This window comes from Acanthopagrus latus, chromosome 12, assembly GCF_904848185.1.
Source record: "Acanthopagrus latus isolate v.2019 chromosome 12, fAcaLat1.1, whole genome shotgun sequence".
Taxonomy (NCBI): Eukaryota; Metazoa; Chordata; class Actinopteri; order Spariformes; family Sparidae; genus Acanthopagrus; species Acanthopagrus latus.
Window position 1 is genome coordinate 4999900 of NC_051050.1, and position 12756 is coordinate 5012655.

Consider the following 12756-nt stretch of genomic DNA (forward strand, 5'->3'; position numbering starts at 1 on the left):
CTGAACATATTATTTTACTAGATTTTTCCAAACTATGGTAACAGCTACAGTGGCCAGTTGACTGAGTTGTATGAAAATAACTGACATTTCAACAAATCAGGAGAGAATAAAGGGTTTTCTGTAAAATGTTTTATTCACATCCTATAACCAAAAAAAAAAACAATCGATAACCAAGGCATTTATTTTGAGATTTTGTCTTATGTGCGCTTTGAAATGTTGTTTATCATCACTGCTTCATGACAAATATAAAGACATCACGGGATGGCAGAGGAATGTATTAACATCAGTCAAGTTTTAGAAAAAATTCATAGTATTTATTTACAATTCAGTCACTGAGAAAGCCCTAGTTCCTCCTTTATATACACTGCTATGTAAAATGAAACAACAGCCATCTTTATTGTGGACAAGCCTCTATACTGATCACGTTGACCTGCTCCCCAGCACACCTTCTGGCCCCAACCTCACATTCAGTCATCGTCCTTGCAGCGCTGCCAGCACCGGTGCTGATGCACAGGGGGGCGGAGCCTTCAGGGCATTCTGACACGTCCTGACAGACGCATTTTCTTGTCGATTCTAGAATTGGAAAAAATTACGAGGTTACAAACATGCTTACATTAAAGAAATAAAGGACTCAGTTTGTAAAAAAAAAATGAAAAAAATAAACCCTAATGCGCTGTGATCATTCAAGTTTCCAGATCCATTTACCGCTTCAGCAGGGGATTGTTAGAGACATTTGGAGTGCAGTCACACTTTGTTCATGGATATTGGCTAAATGCTTCCCATGTTAACAACCTGTCTGATGGTCTGATCGCCCCTGTTTTTTGTCCCATTGAACTTTAATGTAGAAGTTAGTAGGATGTAGTTGATTGAAAAGACTGTAAAGACTACCAAATAAAACCAAACTTATAATAAAGATTAATTATCCTCTGAAATAGGCCCAGCAGACTCACCCTGACAGATGGTCCCCGGTTTACAGTCCTCACAGGAAGTCTCCTCTGGCCAGTTACAGTCACTGTCGCTGGCTAACGTGAGGCTCCGCCCCATACACCGCAGAGCTCCAAGCTGACAGACTCCAAGTAAACGTGGTGGAGTTGAGCCGAGTCTGGCGCACAACTGCAGAGATGTCCTAAATGAAGGCAATATATAGAAAGTTGTAGTGTGTTATTTTTATTTCAAACCTTTAAACCAGGCATTTCCCTGTGTGTTGTGCAGAAATAATAATCGAAAATCATACTCACAGACACTGAAAGGGCATCTTACACACACAGTCAGTTTTCCCTACATTTTCCCACAGCGCACACTTCAGGCCACGTGGGGGCGAGGGAACTGTGGGCGCTGAGAAGAAAATACAGGAAGTAGGTTTAATGTGTGTGTACTCAATGGAAACACAACCTTTCTGTTGTGGTTCACCCTGACTGCATCATTTTAGGTTACAGCAAAAAAAAAAAAACTGATGGGTTAAAACTATAGTTAAGTTATGGTGGGCCACAGGCAAAAAGCAAGCACCTATTGTATCGTATCGTATCGTATTGTATCGTATCGTATCAAATTGTATTAACATACAATGTGGAACTACGATCCCATAATTGACTGACTTGCAGAAACTGGCAAAAACAAGCAGATAAAAAAGCATTTAGTTTTAATTTTATACATTATCAACATATATTTCTACACAGATGCCTACTTATACAGCCAACAGACACAGAACAAAATCATACTGTAATATCATACTGAAGTCATGTTTGTGTCCTAAATAAATATAAATGCAAGTGCAATATTCTCTCTTCTTTTGGAGCCAATTTGGTTCCCTGATAAAAAAAAAATAAAAAAATAAAAAAAAACATTTGGGTCTTTAATGATTACATGTTCTGCTTTCTTTCCCAGACTACAGGCTGTCTGTCTCTCTGTCTGGTGCTGGGCAGGTAGTGTCCAACACATTATCAGACCTGTGTGCTGAAAACAGCTGCTTGTAGTATTAGAAATGTGCTTCAGCCCTGAAACAATGAACTAAAAGAAGCTCAAAGATAGATCTAACAGATTTCATACTATAAATATACTTTGGAGAAGTTCATTTGTTTAAGGTACAAAGCTTTTTGACACCTTGTACTGAGAATAAATGTACTGTACCGGCTTTACAGTGAGTGCTGTCTGGTGAAGGAGACCACTGCAGACTGGGATTGCACATGATCTCTGACACCGCACCATCCAGCACCGACCCCGCAGGACAGGACAGGGAGACTCTGTCTCCAATCTGATAGGCTGCTTTGGTGGGCGTGGCTACAACTTCACTGTTGAGAGGAGGAATCCCACATGTGGAACCTGGAACAGGAAGATATGCCCTCTGAGTAAGATGTAACAACATTTTGATTCGTAGACAATAGGAACATCATTAACTTTTCAATTCAACCAACTGATGCCTCAGTTCCACAAAGCTCTGCGAGTATGCGAGTTAACCATCTAATAAGGGAAATCTGGATACAGCATCAGAGGTGGTGCCCGGTTCATTCCCAAATAAAGTTTGACTTCTAAGCCTTAAATTACCGGGATCTTCCACACAGCTTCCGCAAATATGAGGGGGGCTGTGTCGCTCAAAAAAGTGTATCCACTGTTTTACAGCTGCATCTTTCATAATGTAAGCTGACTGGGTTTGGAGTAAAGCTGCTGCACATTCATTGCTATGGGAAACTCCATGATATCCGGTGTGGGTGGGACTTACCAGAAGTTGTGAATTTAAACCTGAAACTGATAATGGTTTGATCCAAATCCAAATTATTATTTACTAAAATATGTTTACAAAACAGCATCACAATTGAGCTCCACATTAATGTTTTTGATCATAAGAGTTAGAGAACTTTTTAGAGGAGAAGATTTTAAATAACTTAAATGAATAAACTAGCTAATAAACTTAGCTACCCAATGAGGATTTTCCTTCATCACAAGTGGGGACATACGTTACATACATTACTCAGATGATACTAATAGCATGAATGAGAGTGAAATGAGTTTCTTGAAATCTGTTACAGTGAGTCATGACTGAGATATCTTGCTAATGAACAACCAATAGAAACAAATACATAACCTCCGTGGTAGAGTTAATGAAGTGACAACCTACTTTCACAAACCATGGGTCCTGTCCTCCACCTTTGGTTTTCAGTGCATTCAGCCAGAGCATCTCCACTGAGGTGATACCCGTCTGCGCAGGTGTACTCCACAGTGTTTCCAACCAGGTAAAAATCTCTGGGATTCTGGGGAAAAAAACACAACGATAGTAGCTATGCTGCACTTAATCGCTGCACCCTAAAATAATTCTACAAAATGATTTATAATTTTAAAAACTGTTTGGTAACCTTTTCAGTCTCACCTGAATGAATCCATTCCTGAGATTTGGAGGTGCTCCACATGTCTTTGGTGGGGTCACAGAGAGACTGAAACACTGAGGCTCCATCACCCTGCACACAGACAATATACAGTGAGAAAACTGCGAGAAACTATAACATTTAGTATAAAGACTCAGTTTTGGTTAATGTGACAAATAATTTTCAGTGTGTATGTGTTCTTACTTTAAATACTGGATGTCTGCATCCTCACAAGGCTTCTGCTCCACCCGCAGTCCGATGCAGTGTTGGCCACCTCTGCTGGGGGCGGGGTTGTTGCAGCTTCGGGTCCTTGACCTTTGACCTCCAGAACAGGCTCCCCAGGAGGACCAGCAGCTCCAGCTGCCGTGGATCACCCCTGAGAGTAAAAGATTATCTTTGTTACCTCATGACAGTTTATGAAGCAGATTGTCATGCTGACTGAGCCCCACGCTATGACAAAACCTTTTCTTTATTTTTGTAAATCCTCGGTAAAACACTTTTCATTTGAAGACTCCTAAGAAATAATCACTGAAAGTATTTTAGATCAAATTGGAACAACTTTAAACCTGATCTAAATCGTAGTACATCTTGGAATTCTAGTACACTAAATATAAACTATACAGGATTACTTTAGTGTTAGCTTTATTACTATAAAACATTCCAAGTTTTCAGGTCCAATTTAAAATCTCTAACTCTAATATGAGTGATTCATCAGCAGTTGATGTTAAATTGCAGCTCAGTGCCCCTGTTGTTTAAGTCTCTCTGCAAATTGTTGCAGACAGGATGTTAATTAGATTTTTGTTTTTTCTTTTAGTATATATTGCATAGATGAATGTGTACACTAAGATGTAATCATTAAAAGCAAATGGCTTAATTAGGGGTTGATTAGGGGTATATTTATAATTTGTCTCTTACATAGAACTCATTTTTATTTAAATCTAGTTTTTTCATTTTTAACCCAAACTAGACCATGTACCTAATCCATTATCCCCTCAGAGTCTTTTGCTTGTTCACCTGGTTGTTCCCCGGTCACAGCTCCACTCTCACAGGCTCGTCCTGACGTTCCCGGCCGGCAGACGCAGCGACACTCGGAGCCCGTCAGCAGCGGCTGACCGTTGTTCTGGCAGGGCCGGCAGTGACAGGGATGCTCCTCTGCCAGGTACTCCTCTGTGGCTCTCTTCAGGTGGAACTTCTTCAGACCTGCACACTCCACCTCTTTCACCAGCTCATACAGAGGGCGCAGCTGGAGAACAAGTCCACAATTTATTAATGCCCACATAAACCAGGAAATACAAAGAATTCTAGGCATTTAAAATGATCAAATATGTGACAAACTAAGCAATCATTCTTTAATAATTAAAATAAATGCAATACTATATTCATTCAAAATGTAAGTTATTCTTTCCTGTGTCTTCTCCTATGTATCTTCTATGCCTCACAGGACCTGCTAGTGGCCACCTGAAAATGGGTGGCCACTAGCAGGCTTATACCCACTGTACATCCAGTGAGTCAGACGACTGTCCTCACTGTATATTGTAAACGTGCCAGACTAAAATGAAAAACTTGACAGGCGTACCAAGAACAACCGAGGGTCCTTTAAGTGTGAGTTACTCACTTTAAAACATATGAAGATGACAAAACAAAATATGTATAGAGAGCTTAGGTTAGTCAGTTAAAGCACTGCAAAAATGATTTAATCAGTCACTCAAATCAATCAGTCAGTATGTTACGACTAGCTGTGCTGACTGTCATACCTTCTGGTTTATGACTTCAGGGAAGTCTTTGACAGATGAGGCCCAGTTGTCGTAGATCTCTCCGTTAGCCTCGGGGTTTTCCAGATTCAGAACAGACAGAGCGCCTTTGAAGGCTGGATCGCCCCCGAACACGTTGACCTTAATGGGCATCCTGTTGACGTTGTGTCCTGCAGATCAGTGGCAACATGTTCAGCTTTGATGGTCCCGTTTAATTCAATGTAATTATTTATTAATTCAATTCCATATGTGGACAAAATTGAATGATATTGATAGTATAACTGATTTCCTCTTCGCCCTTCACTCACCCTGACTGGATGATATAGATTTTGTCAGTTTTTCGCAGACAGTCTTGACTTTCTTCCTGAACCAACGGCGTTTAACCTTCCTCCAGCATCTCTGGTACTCCACATCTGTGGTATCTTTACACAAACAAGGCACAAAGATATAAAACTGTTCAATATCACCAGCTAACATGCATCGAATTGCAGTAAATTGAAAAGAAGAATGTTTTTTAGGAGATGGTGCTAACAAGGAAAACAAAATTAGACATTTCAAAGCTTATATTGGTGTAAAATTCGTATCAGTTCAACACATTTCATACAAATCTTGTTCATGTGTCAGAGGAACATGAAAATCCAATTGTAGACTGTTGTAAAAATGAAAGCTTCATATGTGGTACTGACCAATAAGGCCAATGCAAGAAACTAATTCACATGATTCCCTAAAGATATAAAACATCACGTTCACTCCCCTTAACATGTTATTGGCTGTATCAAGATTTCTAGGTACATAAAGGCACTAATATCAATAGCAGATATATTTACATCAAAAGTTCTTACCGGTAGATGCGAGTGCCTGGCGGTCTAACTCCAGCAAGGCTTGATATTCGCCTCCGAGCGAGCCCTCTGAGAGGTAGTGTGTGCCGTATGTCTGGAGGAGCCGTCGGTAGGCAGAGTAGTCGTATGTGAGCGGCAGCGAGGACAGGGCCTTCCAGAAGCCTTGGGTCAGAGTCAGATACTGAGGAGCAGAGTTTTGGAACTGGGCCAGCTCCACTTTATTCTTCAGGATCAGAAGTCTGTAGGCCTGGATGAAAGATATGAAAACATTAAGCCATTCCCTTTGAGAGGGTGGATAGAAAACTTTAACCCATCTGTTGACCAAGGCTGAAGACAGCAACTTCAGGCAAAGTTTGCCCAACAATAAGAAGTCTGAACTAGGGTAGATCAGGTTACATCACTACCTTATTGTCGGTGAGCTCTCTGTGGAAAGTGCGACGATCGTGTCCCACCAAGGCGTCCGATTGGATGTGCTTCATGTAGGACCAGCTGCTCTCGTAGGACTCATCACTCTCTTCATTGTCTACTGTTACCTGCGGCACAAACAAAGGCAGCAGAACAACATTTGGTTGTATTAGAGAAGCTGCTGTGAGAATAGCCCAAGAACATGTGTTATTTATTGTTGGACGTGACTCTGTGGAAGACAACATCTGTCTGTCCTGCGAGGTAAACAGAGGTACAATCAAATTAAGGCTACAAATACATTAAACTATTGCAATACATGTTTACTTTGGTATGAAAATACAGACTGTAATGAACTAATAACTCCTTAGTAGTATTTATACAATATAAAACAGTATTTGTGTTTAAAGCTGCAATAGGAACTTTAATTTCTGTTGATTGTGGTGACCCAGGACAAAAGTGTAATGAGCACTTCTGTCTTGTGTCTAAAGATCTTGATCTGGCTGATTGTAAGCAACACAACACACAGTATTTTTAATACTATTAATGAGGTTATATAGTTATGCATGTCTATGTAATGACTGGAAAACAGAGTAAACTTTGCTCTAGCGCCATACTACCAGACTATAGAGCAGTGTTGGGTGACAAGCATTAAGAATAGCTATAGAAATAACTAATCTTCTAATTTCAGGGTTAAATTGAGACAGTTTCAAACCAGTTAAAAAACCTTGGAATAATTTTTTAAAATTGCATCAGAGGAGTATGGTCTCCTCATATGCATACGTGACCACCCAACATGACTTTAACTGCTGGTCTTACCTCAAAGTTGTACCTGAGGACACTCTGTGGCAGTCTGAAATAGACCTTATGGTCACCACTGAACACCTTCCTGCACTGGCCTCCAAAGCTCTGGGTGTTGATCACACCTGCTCTCAGCTGGCCAGTTAACACATCGTACCTGTAAAACATAACACAACATGAGTTTCACGTATCTGAAGTCTACATCAATTTGACTTCTTTTCACCCAAAACATGTCATTTACAGGATTTCTAGGTGTTTTTCAAAGTCCCAGGTTCCTGGTGTTGGAGCTAGTAGCTGGCTACTCACCCACTGCCCGTTAAGTCAGAGTTGGGAGGTGTTTTGTCAATGTCACAAGAGTAGTGGCTTCCGTCTTCTTCACAGTGTCTCTCGTCCAGACCGTCCTCACAGTCCTGGTCTCCGTTACACAGCAGAGACCGGCTGATACACTGACCTACATAAAGAAAATGAAGAGTTTACCTTTTACATTCCAAAATACAAGTCTTTTTCAGTTACATAATGTGTATTAAAAAATGGTATAGCAATGATGACAACAGAGACATATCACGTGACACGTTATCCAAATTAATATTGTAACACTTCTTTTGTTTTTATTTTTGAAAAAAATTGCCTCGGCAAATTTGCAGCATACCGGTAGAGCAACGGAACCTGTCTCCACAGCCGATGTCCAGGGGACAGCTCATCTGCGGGACACATGGCTGGTTTTGTGTAGCTTCTCCTGAACATGGCACACCTCCAAACTGGGCGTAGATCTCCACGTGGCGAGTCCGCACCTGAAAGGAAGCAATTATAACCATGAAATTATTAAAGAAGTGAACAAATGAAATCATTGCCAGTGGATTTTAATTACAATTCAGAATCGCACTGCAAAAACACAAGAAGCCAGACCACAATCTGTGTACTTTGTCTGCCTTTTCTGCTGACTCCTTTTTATTTACCAAAATTCCATAACTTGGTTGATTAGACCTGGTTTTACAGTTCGTGTTTGGGGTAACCTTTTGGTCACTCCTCCAGGAAATGAATGAACTGTAAGTCTATACAATGTCAAGTACAGTACAAGTATTTGTGCGCTCTGAAGTACCTTTGTACGGGAACAGCCATCACACACAGACCAGTCTCCAAAAGGCCCCCATCTGCAGTTTACAGGCTGCTGACAGCTGGAAGGGAAGGATATTACAAAACTGTTAAATTCACATCTTTAGAATGAATTGGTTTATGAATTAATTTGAACCAGAAGGATTAATAACATAGAGAAGAGAGAATTTCACACCATCTATACACTGTTATAATCCTGCTGTAAGATGTGTGGACAGCTTGTGTGGTACAGTACAGTTCATGTGTACCTACCGAACTGAAGACAGAAAGGCGAGCAACAGTGCCAAAGAAGACAGATGTGCCTCCAAATCCAGCTGTAGACAAAGAGGAAGAAAACAGTTAACTCAACATCAGATATCTTCATGACGTCAAGGAAATGAGTTGTGAGCTTTCCATTTTTCCAGCATTCTCCATGAATGAAGGTCTCAGTTTCTCCAAGTAGAAAGTGAACCAAGTACATTTACTCAAGCACCTGGAAGGTGAATGAATGTGTCGTACCTTCATGATGTGCTCCTCAGAGTTCAGCCCTCTCTTCTGGTCCAGCACCACAGCGCTCAGGGTCATATAATCAGCACTGGGGCGATTACTCAACAGAGCCCTCAGGTCTGGAATTCCCACAATGGAGAAACTCATCCATCAATTCTGAACATCTATACTTTTACCAGCTCAGTTCACATGGTGAGTCATGGACAGAGTGTGCTTTTCTTCTTTGCTTCAGTCCAAAGTCAGTTGGTCTTTGTTTTACTCTTTCAACAACACTGTGAGCATATTTCCAGTAAAATGATAATAATCCTGTTTGTTTTTGACTGCTCTAGGGTTTTCAAGAAGCAGTGATGAATTGGGCTGTTTTGGCTGAGCTGTCACTGGATTGCGACAGGAGCGGTTGCGTCACAATAGGTTACCCCGCCATCAGAAGCTGGGTCAGCATAATTTGGACAAAGGTCGCAAAAAAAATTCCCATTTGGCTCATAGTTTGATGCACTGACTCTGCTGCTCAGTACACACACAATGCCAGTGGAAATAACATCCACATGTTCACTTGCAATACCATTTTTTTTTTTATTAGTGCCAGTATGCAAATATTGGATTCAGACTGATAAGAATCCATATTGGGGCCATGCATTTTGAGGAACTTGAGGAACTGTATTATTCAAGACAGTTGTTTACTAAGTGCGATGTTGTTATCATTGTGGGTTATCCTTTGGTTTTACGGGTTTATTTAATATGGAAATATGGACACACCACAATGTTATCAAATCCTGTTGATATAATGTCTCCTCCACCTCTGTGCAGTGACACACACACCTCTGTCTGAATAGAATAGAATAGAATAGAATAGAATAGACACTTGAATGTCATTGTATAATAAACACAACTGAACTGTGTGCAGCAACCCTGTTCAGCAGCAATATAACATCTAGAAAAGTAAAAATATATCTAAGATAAAGATATATCCATAGAGAAATAACTTCTAGACAGTAGAAAGATCTAAATAAACAGTTTTTGTGCAGTGAATGAATAAATAAGTACACTGTTAAAGTGCAGTGACTGTATGAACAAATAGATTTGTAAAGGTTAAAGGATGTGACACGTCCTCGTTTGCCTGGTGTCAGGGCCTCTCTCCGCTCTGCTAACAGCAAGCAACAGTAGCTAATGTTAGTCTACACATGCAGTCTTCTGACATTAACTAACTACCAGCTTCCAGCAAAGCACAGAAGTTCCACAGAGCCCCTTTAATCATGTATTTCTTTTAAATACATCTCATAAAACACACGAGTGAAGCCATGAGTGAAATGTCCAGAGGAATACAAATGAACAACAAGAAAATCCAGAAGCAACAAAAGGAAAGAATATGAACCAAAACACCAGAGGACAGAGATACACTCCACAGTGTTCTGTTTGCTTTCCAAAGGGGACACAGTTGTGACAGACCACAGGTCATTACCAGGACCAACAGCACATAAAAAAGCACCATCACCACATGTGGATCTCATCCAAACAGAAAACGGCCACCTGGTAAACAGGAAGGTCTGAGTGGATTGTGGCAGGGAGCAGTGAGCCATCATCAACCTACATAGTTAGTTAGTTAGTTATGGTCGCCATCTAGTGGGTGATGTATCTTCTCCAGGTATTATTATATTATTATATTCTGGTATTATTATATCTATCTTTTCTTTGTTGGTTTTCATTCCTGACTGTATTTTCTTCTTTTTGACTTTGAATATTCCTCATCACACACATGCATTTACACAAATATACTGTACATGTTCATCCCATCCACATGTGACACATACAGTACAACTCACACACACCACTGTTGTTAATGTTGCACTTGATGAACTTCCACACCTTCACTGTAAATATTAAGTGCCATTGTCTATCTATAACTTGTTTTACTCCTCGTTCTTCATGCCTGTGTACACTGTGACATGTCATTGTTTAATCATTACCTGAATACTGATCATTGAGCCAAACCTCTACTTGAAAGCGCTGGGAGAAAGATAGTGAACGTACAAAGAGCTGGGGTTTTACTAACCAGGTCAGGGGTGTCTGCCCCACTGACCAATGATAGCTCAGTGCCGGGCTGCCCTGGGCAGAGCTCAGACCGAGGGGTTAAAACCTGGAGTTCTTTCTGCTTCTTTTCTTTTCTTTTCTTTTCTTTTAAATATAGCTCAAGAAGCATTATTTTATTCTGATTTACAATTTGATGATCTAATTTGTATCATGTCAATTACTATTTTTATGACAGGGTATCACCATGGTAATAAGGTTTAAAGATTAAAGTGGTCAGTCAGCTTGTATGTGTCAAATGATGGACGTTGATAACATGAGGTCAGGTCTACGTCTGTTGTCTTTTATTTTGATACTCTGCACAATTTGGAAAGGCATCATGTGTTTATACACCGCTTAATTCACTATTAATTCAGCTGTCGGTCAGGCCCTGTCTGACATCCTTTTCATCAGTGCTGACCAGTGGCATCCATTAAATTTTGGTTATGGGAGAAACATTCACTTCAGCTACTGTCATCACTGTCATCAAAATGCAGTAGGTATTTTTATTTGTTTAATAGACACATACACTCACCCAAAACACACTATGTAACCCAGTCAACAATGACATCCTGACTACAACAGTGCACTGAGAAAAGGAGTCTGTGAGCTTCAATTCTTGTTCACAAACAGAAAACAAAAAAGCTGTTTTTCTCAGTGCATTGAAATTTATAGAAAAATATAAGTAGGTGACACAGCCTCCACAGCCATGGAGCCGCATATTTTTTTTCCAAAAGTCAGAGGAAAACAAATTTAGAGCTGAAACAAGAGTGAATATTGGACTATATAAGCACAAAACATGATACATGACGAGTGTTTTGTCAATGAACAAATGGTTGCTAACATACTGAACAGGCAATAGACATGGTTTTGGTTGACATGGTTCACTGTAAATCTCGCTCTCACTGTGCATTTCTGTTTGCCAACAAGCACAAAGTCTCCAGGGAAAATGACGGCTGAGGGATGATCCAGTCCGTCTCCACTTTCCCACTGTTGTCTTCGCAATTTTTTTCCACCCTCGCTCCCTTAAATGTTCCAGGTTTAGGTACATTAACAGGGTGGTTTCTTACACTTAAGAATAAACAACTCTTTCCCTACATGGACTGATTTGCAGTAGTCTCTCTGGCCACTGTGTGCGCGCACATGTGTCTCTTGTCTGTATGTGTGCTATGCAAAGTATTCGCAGAGTGTGTGGGTGGTCCCCACTGTCTGAGCACACACAGCCAAAAACAAGTTGTTGCTGACATGTGAGTGGGTGAGACTCGCATGTAGCACAGGCCGAACACGACCTGAAATGCGACTCCACAGGCTTTAAAGTAAGGGTTTAAAGCTGTTGAGGAGGAGATCCATTACATGCAGATGACCCATTTTTACAGTAGAGAGATGAAGCTAGTAGTCAAGATGCAGTCAGTTTGAAGAGATTTGTGTTTGTCCTTGTTTAGTAGATCACCATTTCATACATTTCAGTGCATGTAATAAGTAACGGTACACATACAATTTGTGCAGTTACTTTGAAATAAGAACATATGATGTGATGCGTTATTACTTTTATGTTTATGTACATTCTACTGATAGTGATGTTTTACTTTATTTAGATACAATTTTGAATGCAGGGCGTTTCTCTTTAATGGAGTATGAGGTTGGGCTGATGGACTGTGCTTCTAAATTGACTGACCAGTGCATTTATACAAAGAAGGTCTAATTAGACATGGACAAAGTATCTCACGGAAAAAAATCCCACCTCCACCCTTCAGTCCTCCCTCAGAGCCACACCGAACACCCTCTTGCTGGTCGCGTGGGATACATGTGTTAGCAGCTAGTTGCTACATTCACCAAGCTCTCTTAGCTGTTTTAGTCTAATAAATACATAGATACACAACTCTGTTACCAAGGACATATGAAGACAAACAAATTAGCTGGTACAAAAAAATAACTTGGTCCAAA

General features: G+C 40.3%; 1 protein-coding gene across 1 annotated transcript; it reads right to left on the minus strand.

Annotated features, from left to right (window-relative positions):
- Positions 1-114: 114 nt before the first annotated feature.
- c7b (complement component 7b) lies at positions 115-8910 on the minus strand. Its single transcript, XM_037116847.1, has 18 exons — positions 8761-8910; positions 8515-8576; positions 8249-8324; positions 7799-7940; positions 7456-7600; positions 7168-7306; positions 6351-6479; positions 5950-6193; positions 5416-5529; positions 5111-5277; positions 4371-4599; positions 3561-3732; positions 3362-3449; positions 3113-3245; positions 2128-2319; positions 1239-1335; positions 951-1126; positions 115-573 (listed from the first exon to the last, which is right to left on the minus strand). The coding sequence occupies exons 1-18, from the start codon at positions 8893-8895 to the stop codon at positions 395-397; spliced, it is 2619 nt and encodes an 872-aa protein (XP_036972742.1). The 5' UTR covers positions 8896-8910; the 3' UTR covers positions 115-394.
- Positions 8911-12756: the final 3846 nt, after the last annotated feature.

What these genes read in the sequence shown, in the direction of transcription:
- c7b (XM_037116847.1), bottom strand. Translation starts at nt 8,895, where the DNA reads ATGAGTTTCTCCATTGTGGGAATTCCAGACCTGAGGGCTCTGTTGAGT. An exon ending in GCCTTTCTGTCTTCAGTTCG is followed by an intron (nt 8,325 to 8,514) that starts GTAGGTACACAT and finishes CTTCCCTTCCAG; the next exon opens with CTGTCAGCAGCCTGTAAACT. An exon ending in ATGGCTGTTCCCGTACAAAG is followed by an intron (nt 7,941 to 8,248) that starts GTACTTCAGAGC and finishes GCTTCCTTTCAG; the next exon opens with GTGCGGACTCGCCACGTGGA.